Raw genomic sequence first — 22383 nt, 5'->3', positions numbered from 1 at the left:
CCCGCTCTCGTCACCTTCGAGAGACGGAGGCGGGAAACAGTGATCGACTGAGCATTGGTGGTTCAGTGGTAGAATTCTCGCCTGCCACGCGGGAGGCCCGGGTTCGATTCCCGGCCAATGCAACTTAGTGTTTTTTTCCACCACTTCTTTGTTTCCCGCGTTTTTACTTCCCCACCTCCTTTTTTTAATTTTCTTTTTTTTTTTCCTAAAAAAAACCAAACAACCGGTTGTCGCTGTCAGTAATGACGCCAAAACAGCCACCAACGTGCTGCCAGCTCGGCCGGGCAGCCCTCGGCCCCACCACAGACGCCACCTCCCCGCCGCGCTGGAAGTGACGCAGCGGATTTACCTTCAAACTGCCGCCGGCGGCGGGAGGAGGCGGGCAGGGCCGGGGGAGGGGTCAGCGCCGCCGCAGGAGGAAGGAGCGGAGGGGTCGTGGTTGCGGGGAGCTGTTGCTGCGGTGGGGCTGCACTCTGGAGAGGAGTAAGTGGCTGGGGGAGACCCGCGGTACCTGCCCCCCCCCCGCCCCGGCTGCCCGCCCCGCCTCGGTGCCCCCCAGCCCGCCCGGCGGCGGCCGCCGGCTGCCCCTGCTCGGCCTGAGGCGAGGGGCAGCCCCGCGCGGCGCCGGGGACCCGGCGGGGGGAGGCGTCGGTTCCTCCGGCCCGGGGCCCGCGCACCGCTCTGGAGAGTGGGTGGCTGCCGTGGTGCCACCGTGGTGCCACCGTGCCCATTACACCGAGCTCGTCGGCCTGGTGTCACTGCTGGGGCTCGCGCGTGTGGCGCCCCCGGCGGCATCGCGGCGCGGGGGCCGCCCGGTGCGAGGGTCCCCCGGCCAGCCGTGCGGGGCTGCGCCTGAGGCACCGGGGCGCCCGTGCGGACACCCCGCTGCGCTTCTGCTCGGCCCTTCACCCGCCACCTGCTGAGGTTTTTTCCTCGGTGGAGTAAGCTTTTGGCAGTTATGGCGGTTTTCTGCTCCAGAGAGAAGCAGTAGGCACCAGTTGTAGGTATCCCGTCTGCGGCAGGCGCGCCTGCATGTGCTGAGAAACGTGTTGGTTTAACATCGATCATCTGTCATTTTGAAAGAGTGCCATCCCCTGTGGAAACGGGGAGTAAGTAATGTGACTTTTTTAAAAAAGCCTTTTGAAAGGCTTAGCATTGAAAACATAAAATGATCTGCCAACGTGTACCTCTCTCTAATGATTTTTATATTTTTCTTAATTTTTTTTCATAAATAGCAAGGTACGCTTGTGTTGTTGGTTGCTGGTTATTTTTCTTTTGCTCCCGTTACTGTTAAATACGGTAAGTGGAGGAGAACCAGTTTGTTTAGTATCCAATAAGTCTGGCAACTCTCCTGTTTCCCAAGTAATTAACACAATCACTTGTTGATACCGAATGTTGCTGGGAGTAGGTGTTGTGAAGAGTATTGAGTTGGAAGGGAGCTCAGAGGTGATGCAGGCCATGTCAACCGTAAAAATTGATTCCTGAAAGCTGTTGCTTTGGGTTTTTTCTCTTCTGGCTTGCAAAGAGAACTTTCTGAATTTTACATGGTTGCTTTGATGCCAGAGCCTGTATAGCAGGCTGAAATAATGGAAACACGTACACTCTGCCAGAATTCAGGCTCTGGCTTAGCCCAGACGTTAAGGTTGTACAGGACTTTTTGGAAGGATTTCCCTTGTATGGCTTGTGCTGTTCTCTCAGTCAGCAGAGTGGCTGGTGGGTCCCCTGTTGTAACTGATAGATCCAACTTTAATCTTCCCACCCAACATCTCCATATCAATCTCTCATTTTTTAAAAGTTATGGGGAATTTCTTTGTGAAATGGGATTGATACTGCATTCAGTTACAGCTTCCCAAATTCTAATGTATGAATGCAAGCAGAAGTTACTTAGAGTTGTTCCTTATAATAATTCCTTAAAGTCATTGTGGAAAACATGATGTATCCCTGATGTTTTCTTGATGACAGTCAGGCTGTTATCTTTAAAATTAAATATAAAATTAAGTTCCAAAACCTCACTCTCAAAACTTCTAGGTACCTTGAACTTTTGTTACGTCTCAACCCCTGCTGCTCTGGGCTGTTCCAACTTCATAAGTATTTGAGGTGCTTGGAGCAAATGATAAAGTGTATTCTGTTACCAGAGGTGCATTAATTCGATGAGTTTCTATTGTGTTAATTTTGATAAACCATATATACTCACAGCTAGCGTGGAAAGTGAGTATTCTTACTGTGAAGCATGTGTGTTTATACACAGTGTAGAATTAAAATTGCAAGACAAAGTGCTTAGATTATTTTCCTTATATCTTGTTTGCTGTAAACTTTACAAGCTCATTACTATTTCAGTTGCTGTTGGAACATAGATAACTTCATTGGGCATGATTCATGGAAAGGTCATAGCTGATAAGTGCAGCCTTGCTGCTTTGACATCCTGTTACGTGGTAGTACTGGGTATTTGTAAATACTTTGAAACTTTTTTTAAGTGGTGCAGGATTAGTTTTGTGGGCTTCTTTTAATTCCTTGAGGTGTGGTTTGACTTAGGGTTTGTGTATAGTCACACCTCTCCCATGCAAAGTTTAATCTGGTTTCAGATCTGTACTCAAACTGTGTTTTTCCCCCTATCTTGGGACCGCAGCAGCATGTTTAGTTACAGGTGCAGTAAGCCTGTAGACCCACATTAGTGTATCAGCCCTGATACTGCCTGTATTCTAGTGGCAGCAGCAATGGCATGTCCAAACGTAAGCAGAGTCAGCAGCTTTTTCTGCCCCACATGTACACTAGAGCCTTGTATTTGGAAGCCACTTCAAGCTCTTCTGCTCTTATGACTCAACGTGAAGCAACAAATTAAATTGGGTTTCTAGTTTAAACTAAATTCTCTTGCATTTTCAGTACAACTGATGAAACGGGTAGTTTCCTGGGGTTTCATTGGAATGACTACATTCGGTTGTATTGGAGGCATTATAGGCTTAAGTGAACACCTTTTTTTTTTCTACCCCCGCCCCCGTATGAAATACTAGGTCATTATTGTCATGTGGGTGTTCCTCCTTTCTGCCCTTCCTTCCGCTGTCTTCTGTCGCTTGAAAATCACATTTACTTTTGTGATGTGCAGTACTGTCATTTTGGTCCCAAGCTTTCATATTTTCCTAACTTAGCCTTTTGGGGTTTTTTTAATTCTTACTGTTTTCACATTTCCAGATGAAAGCTACTGTTACAAGTTTGCCCCCTCCCCAGTTATTTAAACAGAACTGCTGTTCTGCTTGGATTGCTCTACAGCATTCAGTGTAAAAAAAGTTATCTGACTTCTGTGTTTGAAAGTCTAGTTTGGCTTTAGTAACTTGCTATTACTTGATTTTAAAAATGTTTATTAGCATCTTGCTCAACTTGTGATTTCAGTAGTGTTAGTCATCGGTTTGAATTCTCAGGACAGGCAAACAGGTGTATCTGGTAGGATGAGCAGGAGTGGAAAAGCTTGCTCCTAAATACAGTAGGAAAAACTTCACTAATATCTGTGTGATGATCCATACAGCAGTTGCCAAACATCTTCAGGCTCTTTCTCCTGAGGTAAAAACCAACAAAACTCCCAGGTCAAACTGTGTCTCCAAAGCCTAATTAGCCTGGAATATAGTAGTCTTTGTAGTTGCTAGTGACATTAACTATATCAGCTTGTAGCCGTGATGGCCAGCTCAGCAAGTTTCTGGCCAGAGTGAGATTAGATGGTGTGGCTTCTTATGATGGCAGGATTCCAGACTCAGCCCCACGGGTCCCTCCGGTTTGGATGGGTGTGGGCTGTCACAGCCCTGTCTTTGGTTCTGCTGCTGCCAGAATTTTTGCTGTTTGGGCTGAAACTTTTCACAGCAGTTATCTGCTTCAAGGGAAGCTGGGGAAGGAAGCAAGAAGATGTTGGCTCAGGAATGGATCAGCTGTGCGTCCGTGCATAAAGCTACTTGGGAAGGGGGCAGAAACGGGAGTGGAAGTCTTAAAATGTGTACAATGGCGAACTAGTATTTTAGCAATAGGTTGTCTGGTGTGTGCAAAGTGTGCCTGCTGAAACCTCTGATAATGCATCCAAACTTGACCCTGACCTGGTCTTGAAATGTGTTCAGTCTTAAATCTGTATTGCGTCGGTGAGTTTAGTACCTCTTACATTCTTTAAATAGTTGATCTGTATCAAGTATGCTTCATCCCAGGGCTTAGCTGTAATTGCATGTCTGCAATTGCTTCTTTCTGGTACTGGGCGCAGGTACCAAATGAGAGCGAGACGATTCTCTTGCAGGCATGCTTATGTAGTTATTTTAATTTTTTGTGTGCTTGGTTCTAGGAAATTAGGAGGAAACTGGGGGTATTCGTGGTTTGCAAGAGGCAGGAAAAGTGGACACAGTGCAGCTGTTTTAGAAAAAAGGGGGGATGGGATGTGTAAGTAATGGATAAGCACATAGGATGACTGCTCTATGGACCGTGGTGACTATGAAGAATAAGTACTGCTTCCACTTATTACTGTATTTGTATAAATAATAATTCTGTGCTATTCTAAACTAAAAGTGCAGATTCTGCTAATGCTACAAAGTAGAAGTGGTCATAGTCCATGATGTTTGCTCAAAAAAACTCTACCCGCTGGTGGGGAAAAGTAGCGTGGTTTGAACAATATGTTAAATCAAGTGGGTAGCTACACACTACATGTTTAATTGCAGCCTTTCCTTACCTTTCAGTGATAACTTAGCAACCCCAACATTCATGAAGAGTTTCTTTTTAAGTGTAAAAATGAAGGTGATAGGAAGGTGCAAGCTGGGCATGGAAGATGGATATTTGTTTCAAAGAAACATTAAATAAAACTGAAGAATTGTAAAATCAAACAAATGGGAAAATAATGTTCTCCATGATGCAAAATCAGGCCCTTAAACTTATGCATGGAATGTTAAGGCAAAAAAAAATGAATAAAACTTCATCTGGAAGAAGGGCTTTGATTTATTGTTTGTTGGGGTTTTTTAAGCCACAGGCCATTATAATATGGACGATGTTGTAGTACCAACAGTAAAATACCAATTTATCTCACAATAGAATAAATAGGGAAGGAGAGTACTGGGCCTTGCAACAGTGCATTTAAATCTGCATATCTCATATATGCCTTTCAACAGAATCTTCATTGTGTGAAACTTCATTGTAAAAACTTCACTATGAAGAGTTTGATTTATAGTAATAGAGAAAAATTATCTTTTTATATAGATGACATTTATTCTAGGATCTTTTTCTAACCAGTATATTTCCACCTTCTGTATTTTGATATGCCAAATGAGGTAATAAGCATATGAAAATAGTTGGAAGAATTTGTTCTGGTCCTGGGATTATTTTTTTCCTTAATATTTTTTTTTCAGCTTCATGTTGAACATGAGCCTTGTTATGATCAGTGAGAATGTAAAGCTGGCCCGTGAATATGCCTTACTTGGAAATTATGACTCTGCGATGGTCTACTATCAGGGAGTTCTTGACCAAATGAATAAATATCTCTACTCTGTCAGAGATACGTATCTGCAACAGAAATGGCAACAGGTAAATAGTACTTTTCTGGGACATTCTGAGGGAAAAACATCAAAGTAGCAAAAATTGTCTTATCTTATGGTAAACAAAAGTATAAAAATACTTACACCATTCCCTGATAAACTGTAGTCCTGTTATATATAGGCTTGTTATTATATAGACTTATTTAAGTCTTTCTGATTTTTTGCTCTGACAATGACAGAACAGGCAGTGGAACACAGCTCTGGGGAGCCAGTCCACTCTCTGGCTGGTCAGCTTCTTGCTGATAAGTGCCCCTGTTATGCTGAAGGGTTTTTAGGCTGGTATCGTTTTGAATAATCTTATTTCCCTCTCATTGTTTTCGGAGTGTGATGTAGATCCTTAATAGAAACAGTATTGTGGCTACCATGTTAATTTATCCTTAACACAAACCATCTTTTTTTTATTGACATTCAGTCTCTTAGGTTGCACTCTTTTCTGTCATACTTGTTTAATATGCAAAATTTGTCAAATCCTCTTTGGTGTTAAATCCAAAATCTATTTGTTTATTCTCTAAGTGTGATGAGGAAGGCAGAAAAACCTTCTTAATATCTGACGTGCATTATTCTTGTCTATTGAAGTAGAGTCGGGTAGCTTGTGAGACCTTGTGGAATCCATTTGGGCATTACATGGGCTTGAACAGAGGACTATTACAAACTTGCTTGCAATGTGCTTAATCTACTTTATTTTTTTTAATCAGGTTTGGCAGGAGATAAGTGTGGAAGCTAAGCATGTGAAAGACATAATGAAAACGCTAGAGAGTTTTAAACTAGACAGCACTCCGTTGAAAGCTTCACAACAAGAATTACCAGCTCATGATGCAGAAGTCTGGTCTTTGCCAGTACCTGCTGAGCGTAGGTAAGAGGGAACCTGAAGACTTAAAATGAACGTTTATCAGGGCAAAGTGTGCTTTGACTTCGGCCTGTTACTGTGTTATTTTTGTTCTAGAAGTGAGATGTGTAACACACAACACCAGCAGCTTGCCTGCATTTGTAGTGAAGGAGATGCCATTTTGAGGCAACCTACTTCAGAACATTCTGGGGCTTTAATCTTAATGTAGGCTTGACTAATGTAAAGCTACTTTTTTTCCTTTTTTTCTTTTTTTTTTCTTTTCTTTTCCCTGACTTAAGATGAGCTAGTTATTCTGTGGAAGCTCATCTCTATTCCTGAATTGATCTCATCAATTTTAAAATGATTCTGCATGTAGCTGATAGAAAAAGAATGAAGATGTATTAGCAGGGTAACAGTAAAATCTAGAAGTGTTCAAGCTCAGTTTCCTTTCTGTAGCAGGTGGTTCCCTGATCATCTTGGTGAACTGGTCAGTTAGACTAGCATAAACTCGAGGGAAGGGTTGGGAACAAGCAGCCGCAGGCCAGCCTCCTTATTTTAGATGTCATTTTGAATTATGCTGGGTTAGTGTCTGTGAAACCAAGGCCTTGCAGTGTAGCTGCTGCTGAAAGGATAGTCCTCCCCGCCACAGTTGTCTTACTTTTTTTTTTCATTTTTGTCTTTGTCGGTGTTAATTAGCTGGTTTGGGATGCTAAACCAGCAAAAAAGACGCTTTTGTGGGGCTAGTATTTCTTTTGTTTGGCCGCCGTTTTTTTTGGCTTTTGATGTTTTTCTTGTTTTCCTGAGCTTAGCTCCTTGAACTGGTTAATGGAAAGGTTTTAACACATGCCAGTGGTGCATGAAGGAGGGAACAGTAGTGCATGCAAAGCAGACGTGGAAATGTGCATTTTGACAGAAAGTGACTATTAGATCAGCATAGCTGTGCTGTCAGACTGTTCTTTGAGGCTTTGAACTTACAGCACAGACAAGTTCAGTCTTTGCGGCTACATTTTTACTTTTTTTTAAAAAATGTATTTATTTTAAGCCTGCCTTCTGAAGGAAATGGGTCTTATGTGATCACACTGTTTCTGTTTAATCTCATGTAATTACTTTGGAACACTGCTAGCCAATTTCATTCAAACCTTCTGGAAGAATAGTCTGGGAGGTAGAACTTTCCTAATGTTTTGAAGCTTTCTAGTGAAGAGATACACCAAGTCATCTTTCTAAGAAAGGAAGTACTTCAGAGAACTGGTTTTGTTCCATTTATCTTACCAGCTGGTAAAGTGTTGAGTTATGGTAGCAAGAAGAAGCCACAGTGAAAACTTGGGCCATGTTGTGTTGGAGTAACCACAGTAAATTCCTATACAGAGATAGCAGAGCTCACAAATTTAGGTGGAAATTAGATGTGTAATCGCATTATCTTTATTTATTTATATATGCTTTATCTTGAGCTCTGGAGTGGAATTCAGAGGTGGCTAGCTGTTCGTAAATAAAAGTATAGGTTGGTAGGTGCTCCATTTGGAGAGTGAAAATACGTTCACCATATGATCTTATTATTAGCATACTCATGTTGCCTAATATACATTTCACCCTGAAGAGATATGTTCTGACAAACTTGCTGCTGTGAATAAATTAAAGAGAAGTTATGGGCAGGTACTGGATTCTGATAGATCTTGAATGATATGTCAAAACACATCTTCTCATTCAAGTAAATTCTCTCCAAATCGGAGTCTTCTGTTTTCTGTTCTTTAGAAATATCCCTGAACATAAACTTGACTGATAGCTTATTGATGCTGGAATTTTATGCAGGCCCATGGAAAAAGTCTACCTGTGAGAGTAATGGATTTATATGGGGAAGAAACTGAATTTTAAAAAAGAAAACCATAGTGCTAATCACGATACTGGGTTTATTCATATGTGTTTCTAAAAGTACTCTAGTTTCAAACAGCTGGAGGGCTCACATACACATTTTCTTTCCCAAGAAGCGAAATTAAAAGGAAGTGAAGATAAAACTGTCGTTCCCCAGAAACCTTTAAGTTTCTTTGGGTAGGAGGGTGAGGACTGTTGTGGTAAGGAGAAAATATATTGGGAATTTTTTTGTTTTGTTTACTTTTTGCTAAGCTCTGTAATACTAGAATTATTTTTATTTATGAAATATACAAAGCATGGAGTTTGTTTTAAGCAAATGAGCCCTGAGCTTGTGGCAAAAAGAAACTGTTTTTTTAGTGACTATCTAAAAATGTCTGTCTTGTTTCTGACATACAGATTTTTATCATGAGCAAAATGGCTTTTCAGTTTGTAACCACTTGATTTGGTTATGTAGTGCTCACCAGTGACTTTACACTGAGGCTTTTTGCATATGTTACAACTAATTAGACCTTCGCCAGGACCCAGAAAACGTCAATCTGCTCAGTGCAGTGATTGCAGAGGTCACAATAATCGTGTAAGTGCAGCTGTCAGAGGCCCTCACCGTCCATCCTCTCGAAATCCCAATGATAAAGGGAAGGCGGTCCGCAGCCGGGAAAAAAAGGATCAGCAAAATAAAGGAAGAGAGGAAAAGGTAAGCTTGCAAATAACTTCGTGAACTCAGTCTTGCCTTCTTAGTATTGAGTGTACTGTAGAATTGGATGACTATAAAATGTTTCTTGTGTTCAAGTCAGCATGCTGATTTGAATCTCACCTTGTAAGGTATCTTTGTTTTATGGACAGTCATGGTTATGGATTAATAAAAAACCCCAACAAATTCTCATTTGGAGGAAGTGATCTGGTAAATGTGGGCTTGTTTACTGCAACCTGAAGATAGTTTTTTAAAATTATACCACTGAATTACTGAAACTGAGCCTGATGGAGCTCATTCAAGATGGGATGTCATTGTGGGTTCTTTAATTGCTTTTGTATATTATGGACAGAGGTTGAATCAAGTGTTCCAAAGCACTTCAAGATTTATTTAGGAGACCTGTCTTTTTGGTTTGTTTGGGGTTTTTTTTTGTTTTTTTTGTGTGGTTGTTTTTTTTTTTGAGATCTGGTATTAGCTCCAGGCTCTTTACAGTGTAATACAAAAACCCAATGTACTTAATGAGAGAGAATGATCTATGATCTCTTCTTTGCAATCAGTGTGCTTTAATTTTCACTTGTGCTCTGGTATCCATAAATTTAGCTGATGACCAGAGTAAAAGATCATACTGAAGACACTAAATTCATAGTTTTCCAGACTCTGAATAAATCAAATGTCCATGTAACAGTTTGTTAGCTTCAGCAACTTCATGTTGTGGCAAGGTGTCATGGCCTGTGGAAACAGTATAAACTACAAGGGTGGAATTGTTAAGCTATGTAAGCTGCTACTTCTGTTAGGAGCTGTATTGCACTGTCTTTGATAATCCTCTCTCACTAAGAATATACACACACAGAGACAGGATAGGTCTTTTTTTCTTTTTTACAGTTGTTCAGTCATCACCAGTGCTTGCTGTTAAGTGTATAAAAAAAATGGGGTATGTCTAGTGCATTTTATTTCCTTTCAGTTGCATGGTCTCTGCTGTTTGAGCCCTTTGAACTGTGTAGCTTCTTTGCTTCAGCTCTACTGCAGAGCTGCTTCTCTGCTGTTCTTGTCCATGCTTCGGTATCAGTTAATTAGCTCTTTTACCTCTGTGGTCTTCCTGCAGATCATCTTTGGTCATCCTACATGTGGAAGTCCTGCTTAATTATTTTTTACGTGTGTCCCCCATATATATATGACATATTGATGACACTCACAGGGTTTGAGATACTCTAGCTCAGTGTGACACTTTCTGATCCAGTCTCACGTATAATTCCCCCTACCCAGCTGCTGCCTCAGATAGTTTTCAATTTCTCCAGGAGAAGAGGCAAACACTGGTATACTGTGATAGGCGTGTGCTGTTTTAGTTACGTACTAAAGCAAAGAAACTGCCTCAGTTTAATATGCTGGCTTTGGTGAGAAGGAAATAGGACCAGGGCATTAGAGAAAGTCTGGGTGAACCACACAGATCCTGCAGTGCAGCAGTCATGTGGATGCTCCCTAATTTTCATGCTGGTTTATGTTGCTGCCTTCTAGAAATAAGATGCTATTGTGGACTTGTTATAAAAATCCATTAGTAGCATAGCCACTGTTAGGTATTTACATTGTTATATCCTTTATATGTAGAACAAATCCACATCTGAGATTTCAGAGTCTGAACCAAAGAAATTTGATAGTGCCGGATATGATAAAGATTTAGTGGAAGCTTTGGAAAGAGATATCATTTCTCAGAATCCCAACATTCGATGGTAAGTTTGGATATTGCTGACAGTTTTTCTGAGTTGTTTCTTTTTCCTCTTATACAATATGACAAGAATGAAGTATTTTAGCATATGCTTACATATAAAAAGTTACCTACGCGTTTTCTTTACTCATTAAATAGGCAACTAAACTTGTGTAGCTGAATATTTTTACAACTTTTTTTTCCACCCATAGATTCACAGAATAGTTTGGATTGGAAGGGACCTTTAAAGATCAGCTAGTCCAACCCCCTGTCCAACCTGACCACACGAAGCTTCTCAAACTTTTCGAAGAGTCCTGAAATAAATTTTTAAGATAATTTTTTGCAATGTATAAGAGTCTAGTGTCTGCCAGTGCCTCTTCATTTAAAAACCTGCCTTGCTTCCCAGGGGCATACCAAGGTAGAATACCAATTAACAAAGAAGTTATGTCAATATAGGAGACCTTTGAAATCTTGCTGGATGTGATGTGACCGCAGTATAAAATATAACCATGTGCCAGTACCTTTACACAAATGTGTTAAATATTAAACCTTATACAAAGCTTGTTTTGTATTCCAAATGTTTCCAAGCTTAGGTGGTTTTCTGAGGATTAAATGAGAAAAAATCTTCTGGCAAATGAAGTAGGCTTTAAAAAAACCCTGAACAATCCCAGAAACAATTTTGCATGCGTGCAACTGTCATGTATTTCAGTTTAACATGTAAATATGTTTCAGTTTTTATATTGAATCTTAAATTGCACCTTCAGATTTGAAACTAATTCTCCATCTAGCTATGTTTTGAAACCAAAATACTGGTTGGGCACATTCTGGTAAGTGGAATGCCCTGAGACCAGCCTATAAGGTATCTTAAGAGTTAATACATCTGTAGCTCTGGAAAAGAATTCTAAAAATTCTTTTCGATTCAGCTACATTTACTACTCTGCAGTAAACTGTTCTCGTAACAATGAAAACAGCCAGCCTCTCTGCAAACGAGGGCAGCAGCATCTGTAACTAGCATAAGTTTAACCAGCTTGCCTTACACTGCTTATTCTTTCTGTGAATAAAGCAACAATGCTCTAGTGAAATAGTTAATGTGTCTCTTTGCTTTTGCATCCAGCTGGAGTCTACTAGCCACGTCAGCTGTAGTTGTTGTAGGCTTTTGCTAGTAGAATGTAAATAAATCCAGCTCATTTTCCTGAATTATGGAAGAGCTGTTACATTACAATAAGTTTTAATTGCATATTGTTTTGAGCTGTGGACTGATTCTTTTGCAGCCTGTCTGAATCTTTCTCTTTCTTGTCAGGGATGACATTGCTGATTTAGTAGAAGCCAAAAAGCTGCTTAAGGAAGCTGTAGTTTTACCAATGTGGATGCCAGAGTTTTTTAAGGGAATTAGAAGACCATGGAAGGTATGAAAAAATCTGATCCTGTGATCATAAGTAGGATTCTGAGATTGGATCTTGGCGGAACAAGACATTTCAGGTGTTTTACAGTTTATATAAATTCTTTCCACTTTTGAGTAACAAAATTTGTGGTCAATAGTACTAACAAAATAAAAATGTCAGCCAGATAAATACACTGTCTTCAGCTATATGTTGTAAGTAAGCAATAGTAATTAATTACTTACCTTTGAATAACTTTTCAAGGGAAAGTTTACATCTGGTATTTTGATATTACACTATTAAACAAACTTTCAAATTGCCAGTGTTCTGATTCTTTTCCTAAAAGTGGGGTTTTTTCATTTTAATAGGGTGTGCTGATGGTTGGTCCTCCTGGTACTGGAAAGACCCTCCTGGCAAAAGCTGTCGCCACTGAATGCAAGACTACTTTTTTCAATGTTTCTTCTTCCACACTTACCTCAAAATACAGAGGAGAATCTGAGAAACTTGTTCGTCTGCTGTTTGAAATGGTGATTAAAGTTTCTGAGCATAAATAGTGAGATAATGAAGTAGAAATTACTTCTGGAATAGTGAAAGCTTGCCAAGGTGTAGAACTCACAGCATACATAAGCAGCTCTCCAAGTTTCAAACACTTTAGGACCTCTGATTTGGCCACGTACATTGAAGAGATTATTCTAAACAGCTTTATAAAAACTGAAAAATGAGGTCATCTTTATTTTCTTGTTAGCTTGTTACATTAGAGGTAGCTCACTATAAGCTGATGAGTTTTGTAGAACATGAATGTAAAACTGGAGATGAAATGTAATTGCTTTCTGGGTGAGAACCCGACTTCGGCTGTGTGTGTTTTGTTGTTGTTGTGGGTGGTTTCTTGTTTGTGCTTAAAAGAAGTGGACTTCCAAACTGTGGCTGGCTTCAGAGCACGTAACACTTGAAATTGGCTGAGAATAGGTAGTCTCTTCTCAAGGGATACCGGGTTTGCCTGCAGCGTGCGCCGGGGTGCCCGGTACGGAAGGGGGCAGCAGAGTTGCAATTGCAGTGGTCAGAGGAGCATGAAAAGAAAAGATCTTCTACAACATAGGTTGATAGGCATGATATCAACTCGCTTGATATGATCAATCAAAAATGCATATACACAATGGACAGCATCTCAGCTGCTGTAGGGGAATAGCTTTTATTATTGCCGATCATTGTCTTTGACCCCTTGTTTTCAGAAAGGTTAAGGAAGGTTATTTTGCAGTTGACCTGTTCTTGGATGGGTTCCATATCATGGTGTCCTAGTTTAATGTTCGTCCTAGCTTTAACTGAGTTCTTATTCAAGCATTCTGTGATGACTCTCACAGTTATAAATGTTATTCCTAATGTGTAAAACTGCCTTTAGCTTATTAAACATTTGTTTATAGCCCTAACAACTATAGCACTTTCCCAAAAACTGTTCTGCTCAAATGCTATCAATGACTGCACAGCTGGTTTATAGTTGTGTACAATGGTTATAGGAAGGGAAGACTGGATAGTTTGATACTTAAGAGCTGATTCACTCTGGGGTTAAACGTGTCGTTAGTCAGTTCTGAATATGCTATTTGTTAAATGTAAGTAGACTGCCATTTCAGTTTCTGTTTTATCTTTTCCTTTCTTTAGGCTCGATTTTATGCCCCGACAACTATATTTATTGATGAGATTGACTCTATCTGTAGTCGCAGGGGAACTTCAGAGGAGCATGAAGCTAGCCGACGTGTGAAGGCAGAACTGCTAGTTCAAATGGATGGTAAATAACTTGATCGCTGGGAAGTGCTGGACTGGAGGAAATTTGAGGGGGGAAAAAAAAAAAAAAGAGTAAATCAAAACCTCATTCTTCAGAAGCAATTCCTTTGAAAGCCTTACATACAATAGGGTAAAAAGATAGAAGTGCACTACTATTCCAACTGTCAGTGTGGAAGGAAAAAAGATACCAATTATTTAACAATCTTCTAGCACGTGAGCAATGATCTTATATTACTTACTCAGAATAATGAAGACTCAGTGGAAAACACAGTATTTCAAAACTGCAAAAGGAAGAAAGTACTGATTGCTCCTCTCAAGTCTTTACCTAGCATATCACTCACTTCTCCAAGTAAAAAGTGTTTCAAAAGAACTGTCACCTGCTCCAATTTAAACTTCAAAGGCAATTGTAACACTTAACTTCTTCGGGTTCTCTTTTTTTTTTTTCCCCTAAAGATAAAAATAAAAAATGAAGGCAATTTTTTATAGATGTGGCTGTGAGAGTTTTCTTTTTAAAATACTGAGTTCATTACAGCTGTTTGGTTAGTATTTCACAACAAAGTTTAAAAGTAGGTAACACACTGCAAAGTTGCCGTATAGAGGCATCCTTTTTATGCTCTGGTGAGCAGAGAGGAGGAGAGGAGCACCTGAAAAGTGCTTATCTATGGAGTAATTTGTGGTAGAGTTCCATGAGTCAGAAGATTTATATATTTATTTCTGCTTCTCTGGTGTTGATACCCTTTTATGTTTGTCTTTAAATAGCTGCAGAGCTGTAATGCTGCTCTCATAACTCTAGTATGTGCATAAGCTGATTTTATTAGTAATACTGTTCGAGGTCCTTCTACTTGAGCATTCATAAATGGTGTTTTATATGCAAATTTTCAGGCAGAGTAGGTACAGCGACTATTCCATAGCCCAATCCTATGATGGTAAGCAAAAAAAGTAAATGCAGAGAGTAGCAGGTTTAATGAAATTAACTTCCTCACATAGCAGCAGTTTCACAGTACTTTAGAGATGGAGGTGTTCTCGTTGCTTCTGAGAAGCTGTGATTCAGTCCACCAAATTTAAACGTTCAAATTCAGCAGTTTGTAAGAAGCCACCTGCATATGTGAAACATTTGACCTGAATTCAGAAGTGAAGAAATGCTGCTTTTGTGTGGCTGTTAGTGAATACTGTTGGGGGGGGGGGGGGCAGTATTTTTTTTGGTGTGGTGATGGTTTGGGGGTGTTATTTTGGTTCAGAAGTGAAGAAATGCTGCTTTTGTGTGGCTGTTAGTGAATACTGTTGGGGGGGGGGGGCAGTATTTTTTTTGGTGTGGTGATGGTTTGGGGGTGTTATTTTGGTTTTCCTCACACGCTCTTGCAGAACATTGATGTGAAAATTCACACACTGTAATGGCAGAAATACAAACAACTCTGCTGTAAATCCATTCCAGCTGTGATAGAGGGGAACTTCCTGATCTGAATTAAGTTAAGTCTCCATTTTCGCTTGCAGGCTATCATATAGATGAAAAGCTGACTGCACTTGGACTCACTGAAGTGCAGTAGTAAACAGCTGCTTTAATACTCCAGAATTGTGGATATTGTTCTCTCTATATATGAAATGTCACAAAACATATGTATATTTTACTCCCTCTTTTATCCAATGCAGGTGTTGGAGGGGCTACTGAAAATGATGATCCTTCCAAGATGGTCATGGTACTTGCTGCTACTAATTTTCCTTGGGATATCGATGAAGCCCTAAGACGGAGACTAGAAAAAAGAATTTACATTCCTTTACCATCAGGTATGAAGACTTGGGGAGAGGAGAGGTTGAAAAGACTAAAATCTAAACTTATCAATATTCCTTTAGTTCTGATCACCTGGTTGAAAAATCTAATAGATACGTGTATACTATTTAATTTATGAATTCAAGGCCATGTTAAATCTAAACATTGAACATTTACCCTTGTAGCAAGTATAGTCTTTTTTCTCATTCTTCTCTCTTATTCTTCTTCAATTCCTTATTTATCTTCTGAAAGAAAATTGTATAGACTCAATTTTTTTATGCTTGGATTAGCAAAAGGTAGAGAGGAACTCCTGAGAATAAATCTGCGAGAACTGGAACTGGCTGATGACGTTGACCTTGCAAATATAGCTGAGAAAATGGAGGGTTATTCCGGTGCAGACATTACCAACGTGTGCAGGTATGTTCACTTTGCATCATTTGTGTTACTACTGCTAAAAACTCTGAGAAAACTGTTTGTAAAGTAACCTAATTTACATGATTAAAGTTGTTGGATAAAACCAGACTGTAATTTGTCTTTTATGTATGGCTAAAAGGTGAAAAGCTGCATTAATATTTGCCTAGATTTCCATTTGATATTTTCCTGTAATAACGGTGAAGAGCAGTTGCAACATAGCAATCTAAACAAGCTGTGGTTTAGGTAAAATTCCATGTTCCTTCATATACACCAAATTCCTTGCGTGAAGAATATCCACAGGATGGTAGACTTTAACTTGCAGAGTTGCAGTCGTACCACTGAGGTTATACTACCTAAGCAGAACAGCTGTGTGTAAGAGACGATAGTGGCAGAGGCCAGAAAAACTAAAGTAAAAATGTGGAGTGGTCTTCCTTCACAACACAGAGAAGGTATACCGTATTGTGTGATAGTACAAGAGCTGCGTACTCAGCACATTGGCTTTACTGTGAGTCCAACTTCAGTTTTCTTCTACCTTCTCCATCTCCCATTTTCCTCAGTATTGTTTGCATAGTCATTTGTGGGCCTGTTCTGTAATCTAGATTCCTGAAATAATTGACTAAAAATACCTGCTAACCTTTCCCCCCGTCTTTTCTTTAAAAAATTGAAAAGGGAAGGAAAGGACTGACCTTTTAAGAGACTAATATTGGTGATCTGGTTTACATCTGAAGCTTTGCACTGGCATAGTAGTTGCAGCAGTGGCAAACTATGGAATCAGCAGTAAGGGACAAAGAACCAAAGCTTCTTAAGACGCGGTCATCATCTAATAAGCACCTGTGTAACTGTGCTTTCAGGCTTTGGTAGCGCAGAAGCGTGGCAGCGCAAGGCTTGGGCTCCTAGTTGTGCCCATGCAAGTGTTGTGGGGGCTGTACTTTGAACAGGATAAGAGAACTGTTCTGGATTAAAAACACCTCCTCGGTACTTCTCTCAAACACAGATCCATTTCCTGCCTCGATTCCTAATACAGCTTTGCAAACATTTGTCCGCACAGCTGAGAGGACAATGTGCAGTGCTGCAGGGATCAATACGAGTAGCCTGTACACAAAACTGCCACTAAAGGGGTCGCTTAAGGCTGAACTAAGAGTTTGGAGCCTCAGTGCTGTTTCCTGAACAAACCTTACACGGTGTCTGGGAAAAGAATGGTATGTTAGTTGCTCTGAATCAGTGTTGTGCAGATTTGTTTCATCTGTAGGTCTGTGAGATGAATTTGTGGTGGTTTTTTGCTCTGTCTTGATGTTGGTTGTGCTGCGAAAGGAGTTTGTGCTAATGGGTTCGTGTTACATGAAAGAGAGTTTATTTGGCCGGCTGCTTTGTGAGTTTCAGCTGCAGTTTGTCTCCACTGGTCTGTTCAGTGTTTGTTACTTGTCATTCATTTTACACTGGATACCAGTGCGCTTGTTTTAAAAGTCAGAATGCTTGTAATGTTTTTCAGTTGCTTGCTTATAGAGAGATGCACACACACTCTGTTGGGTTTTATTTTTTTAATCAAGGTCCATTCGTACAAATACTATTAAAAAAAAACACGCAAAAGCAAGCAATCAAACAAACAAAACCCACAAAGAAACACCGGAGTCTTTAATTTGTGGCAGTCTCCTTATTGAAGACAGAGGTAGCAGCAACCAGAAATCCAGACAAACTGTGGTTTGGATGCGCATGATTTGAAATTAGTAAGAAAGTACTCATACTAGCCTGTGTATTTCCACTTCGTTAATGGTGTCAGGAAAACCAGATCGTAGATATGATTGTTTCATTTACATTGAGACAAAAAACCGTGACTGATTTAAAAATGCTTTGTATGGTTCAGGCTCACAGTACATAAACATAGTAAAATTCAAACTTGTCGACTGTAACAGTGCTTGCTAGCGACACAAGCAAAACTTAAGAAAAAGTGAACCAAGAACTTTGGTTTGCTCAAATTATTCTCCTATCTTAAAGAATTTGATGTGAAATCCAAAGTTGCTGAACGAGAGTGAAAACCAGTCAGAGGTAACAATACAGTTCCTTACAGGCAGCATATAACCATGGAAAGTGAAGGTAAAACTTGATTTTTAAAAGACATTCCAGGAAATCTAATATGCAATTTAGATGCATTTTATATGTGAGTATAAACTGAATCATTGTTTTGAGTGGGCTGTGAAGGTTGAAAGGCCTTTGGAACAGAACTGAGCCCTGCTGTGTGTTCCAGTGGGTGGCTTCTTATTTTTTGAATATAGCTTTGGTGCTTCTCCAGGCACTGAGAGTGCATTTGAGAAAGCACAGAGAGCTGATGTTGGAATGGCTGTCAGTAACATGACTTTACAGAAGAAAGTGGTGGCAGCTGCGCTTGAATATTGTGGGTGTGCTGTGGTATGGTGGGTTTCGTTGGTTGGTTGGTGTTTTTTGTAAACTGCTGTCTGGAGGCAAATTAGATGCATGGGATGGCCGTCCACCCCACTGTGTAACACTGGCTTTTTGTTCACAAATGATGATATGACGGTAAAGCATGGTGATATTTGACTAAGATGGAGTTCAGCAAGGCAACTTTTTCAGGTTGTGCTGAAATTCTAGTTACCATATTATGCGTTCTAATTGCCAACAATTATTTTTTACTGTTTTTTACTATATTTACAATAGTAAATTCATGAAGTCTGTAAGTTATGGTTTCCTTTAGGGGCAGGGGGTGGCATTGGAACAGAATATGCTGAAACCATCTTTCTAAATCCTCCTAGAAGGCAATGTAGAAGTTTTTCTCCCTTTGGATTCTTACCTGCTAATATGTTGTTATACAGTGTTGTGATCCATCTTTTTTACTGCTAGACAAAATAGGTAGCATTTTCTTACCTTTATAAGCTATATAACAATGAATTAGCAGGAGCCTCAGTCTCTCCGTGTTACCTGTTTTATCACCTCACCAGCTCATCACCTGCTGCTACTGATATACTACTGTTGGCAATCCAAATGCATTCAAACTTAATGCAGGAAGAAAATGACACATTTGTAAAGACACTTAATGCTTATTGAGGCCAGAAGTTTGAAGAGCTACAGGCTGAACGGATTCTGTACTTTTAACAGTTAATGGTGAATGTACAGGTTGGAGGTAGATGCTGTTGACCTCTCTGTCTTTGAAGCGGGATTTCTGTTTGGACCAGGAAATGTTCCAGCCTTTCCTCCTACGTGCAGGAGAACCAGGACCATTACTTAGCCATGTTCCCATTAAAAATTCTGTAAATGCAGCTGCATCACAGGCATGCAGTGGCATTAGAGGAACTAGTCAGTCCACCTCTTTCACCTAGCTTGTGAATAGTAGTTGTTCAGGGATCCAGTGAGAATAAATCCATGTTTGAAAAATATGGATGGCATGGTATTGTAGGTTGTACAAGCACTTGGAGATCTTCCTGTAAAAGCTTGCATTCAAAAAGATACAATAATGAATTGTAACAGCTTAACTGGAATGTTATGTTGAGCCTTTCAATCAACTGAACTTGCCATTCTGTATTGAGTAACTTTTTTTTTTTTTTTGCATCCTTAATAGAGATGCATCGTTGATGGCTATGAGAAGGCGTATTGAAGGGTTGACACCAGAAGAAATAAGAAATCTTTCCCGAGATGAAATGCACATGCCAACAACTATGGAAGACTTTGAAATAGCTTTGAAGAAAGTTTCTAAATCGGTATCTGCTGCGGACATTGAGAAATACGAGAAATGGATAGTTGAATTTGGATCATGCTGAGTTGTCTTATCTTGAAGAAGCCACCTTTATGTCTTAAGCTTAGAAGTAATAAGTAGTGTGTCAGCGCACTGCGCGCTCTTTTTAACTTTTGTAATTTAAGAGCAACAGATGTCTAAATAAATTTTTTTTAAAATGCAGATTCTGTCTAGTTGTCTTTGAACTAGCTCAAAAGTTACTTATTTTTCTCAAATGCAAAAGATACTGATGGGATCTGCTTTGATCCTCACAATTTTAAAATTACTTAAATTCAACTCCTGCATCAGAGGGTTTACTCTTGGAAAAATAGCTATTATACCAAAAGCCCAGTGTAGCCCTGCTAAATGAGTAAGGGATGCTGAGAACTAGAAATGGGGTGAACAAGATGCAGGTATATAGATGGTTTTGCTAGCTGATCATAGAGAACTCTACCCTTAAACTCTTTCTTAGGTATTAATAAAGAACCTACTCAAAGGTTGAGATTTAGAACCAAGCAACCCTTGCATTACGAACAGTCAAATCGATTCTACTGAAGTTTAAGCAAGGTGTAGGATCATCACTGGTTTACAGTATCCATTAAGTAACATTAAAATACAATCAGCCAGAGTAACTCTGTGCAGCCAGCAGTGATGCACTGTCACATGTATAGTCTCCTTGTAAGTCTGAGGGAAAACAAAAGCTTTCTGGCATTAATCCCAAAATACATTTTTCTTCCTTGACTGTACAGAACTGTAAGCTTCAGAACTCTTGACTGGCAGGTTGGGTCCCAGTTTACACCAGTAAGTGTAAGGCTGGTATTTATTCTGGTGAGGCAGTGCATGTTTGTGCTCAGTTGGTTTCTGCTCATAACCCTGACCTTACAATTGATGTAAAATCTAAATTCTCTTTTTGTATTATTTGACAAGTGGAATGTAGAAGCAGCTCTGTGAGGGTGGTTCTACGGTGACCATTTAGGTCATAATTTTAGATTTTGCTCAACAGTGGTCATTGTAACTAAAAATATCTGTAACTTCCATCCATCCATTTTTTTGGAAACACTTCCTGCTAGTTCACCTTGGAGCAGCTGGCTGTAGTTCTGCTTACAGCTAAACTTCATGCTTTTTCATGTATCAAATATGTCTATAGACTTGTTTCAGCTGGCAGAAACGTGCTGTATGACACTGGCTTGGAGTTCTTGCTCATGTATCTCTTTCAGATGCTGCCAGGCAGGTGGGAAGGACAAATGACAATGAAAAGTTGCAGTCCGGTAGAAGGCAAATGTATCCCAAGTTGTGTAAATGCCATTATCGTGAACATCTTGTTTATGTACTTAAAATTCACCACAGTGTCACTGAGTCACTGAGTGACAGCTGAACATGCTGAAAAGGGACTTGAGCAGTGGCTGTGGTGAGACGCTCTGGCAAGGCACCAAAATGCAGGTACTGCTGAGGGCTCCCGATTCCCTGGCTGGACCTGGCATGATGAACCCAGCAATGAAGAAGATCAAGCGAGTATACGGGTATGTGCATTTAGAGACTTCCATCTCCAAAATGAAAAACAAATGTACCTCTTTGCTTTCAAAAGGTCGGCTGTATATGTCAGTTAAGAAAAAGATGCAGTGTTTTGAAGAGCTTGGGTTTTGTTGTACTTACCTGTTTGTATGTTAGGATGGATGTGTAGTTGTCAGCTGTGTTGCAGGAAGAGATGTCTTCTCATAAATCAATTCCTTGCAAGCAAACCATAATACTTGTTCTGTTACTTGAGTAAGAAGGGAAAGTAGGCAAGCTTTAGTCCTTGGAAGCAGTCCAGTAGGGGGCCACTTAAGCCTGATGGATTTTTGAGAATTTCTGAATTAAACCTCATTTTAAAAGCAGTAGTTTAGTTCTTCAGCTCAGCCAGCCCTGGTCACTCAAAATGAGCACCTGTGTAATACATGGAAATGGGGTGGGTGGGAAGCAGTAGATGCTGAATTCATAGCTCAGAGGTTCATTTGTTTTGGAATGCAGAACGTGAGGACACCAAGCTCTGCTGCTGGAATTCCTGTATGGAGGGAAGGGCCAGCGCTGGCTGACTCCCAGTGTTTACAAGGCAGAGGGACACCTGAGCTCCAGCTCGGTCGCACAGCTGTGTTGTCTGGCAATTACTGTGTTCAAGGTTTGCACCATTGTTTAAATTTAATGTTGTTAACCTGACAGTGGCATTTCTTTCCTTGTGCCTTGTAACTTTGTGGAATACAGTACAGGAGAGGGTTATTTGGCTCATGGAAATTGGCCAAGTTGTGAAGCAGCACCGACACTTTTTCAGGCTTAGCCACTCGTTCCTGTTGCAGCTGTTTGGAGCAGTTAAATCGCCTTGTTGCTGTGCAGGTGCTTGGTTTACAGTTTCATAAGTAGGGATGCAAAGAACACGTGCTAACAGCTGCCCGATTTCCATCCACAGCACAATTCACACTGTGTGCAGTAAGAACTGTTGTTCCATGTCCATCCTACTTTCTTTTTTTTTTTCTTTTTTTTTTCTTTTTTTTTTTTTCTGAAGAAACAGCTAAACTTCAGCCTTATATATCGCTTCTATTCCAACCATGTTAATGAAGGGGCCAGGGCTATGTTCATAAAGGGAAAGAACATTAATTTCCACATACAAAGAAGAGCTTGTCCACAACTGAAGACTTGTTCTTGTCTGTGCAGTCACCATTCCTTTGCCGG

At 40.2% G+C, this 22383-nt stretch overlaps 1 protein-coding gene across 6 annotated transcripts; it reads left to right on the top strand.

Annotated features, from left to right (window-relative positions):
- Positions 1-251: 251 nt before the first annotated feature.
- KATNA1 (katanin catalytic subunit A1) lies at positions 252-19863 on the top strand. 6 transcript variants are annotated; one of them, XR_013928508.1, is made up of 12 exons: positions 377-483; positions 5361-5535; positions 6242-6399; positions 8746-8929; positions 10529-10650; positions 11926-12031; positions 12373-12531; positions 13658-13784; positions 15428-15562; positions 15836-15962; positions 17008-17158; positions 19528-19664. XR_013928508.1 is itself a non-coding variant. In XM_080389648.1 (12 exons), the coding sequence occupies exons 3-12, from the start codon at positions 5365-5367 to the stop codon at positions 19724-19726; spliced, it is 1488 nt and encodes a 495-aa protein (XP_080245774.1). In that variant the 5' UTR covers positions 526-1109; positions 1236-1299; positions 5361-5364; the 3' UTR covers positions 19727-19863. The 6 variants fall into 6 exon arrangements, 5 of the variants coding, with proteins under 5 accessions (XP_080245777.1, XP_080245774.1, XP_080245776.1 ...); XM_080389648.1 differs by lacking the exons at positions 377-483; positions 17008-17158 and adding exons at positions 526-1109; positions 1236-1299 and having other exon boundaries at positions 19528-19863; XM_080389651.1 differs by lacking the exon at positions 17008-17158 and having other exon boundaries at positions 252-483; positions 19528-19863.
- The last annotated feature ends 2520 nt before the right edge of the window (positions 19864-22383 follow it).

This window comes from Falco punctatus, assembly GCF_963210335.1.
Source record: "Falco punctatus genome assembly, chromosome: 5".
Classification (NCBI taxonomy): domain Eukaryota; kingdom Metazoa; phylum Chordata; class Aves; order Falconiformes; family Falconidae; genus Falco; species Falco punctatus.
The sequence above is the reverse complement of the archived record's forward strand: the minus strand, read 5'-3'. Positions and strand labels throughout refer to the sequence as shown.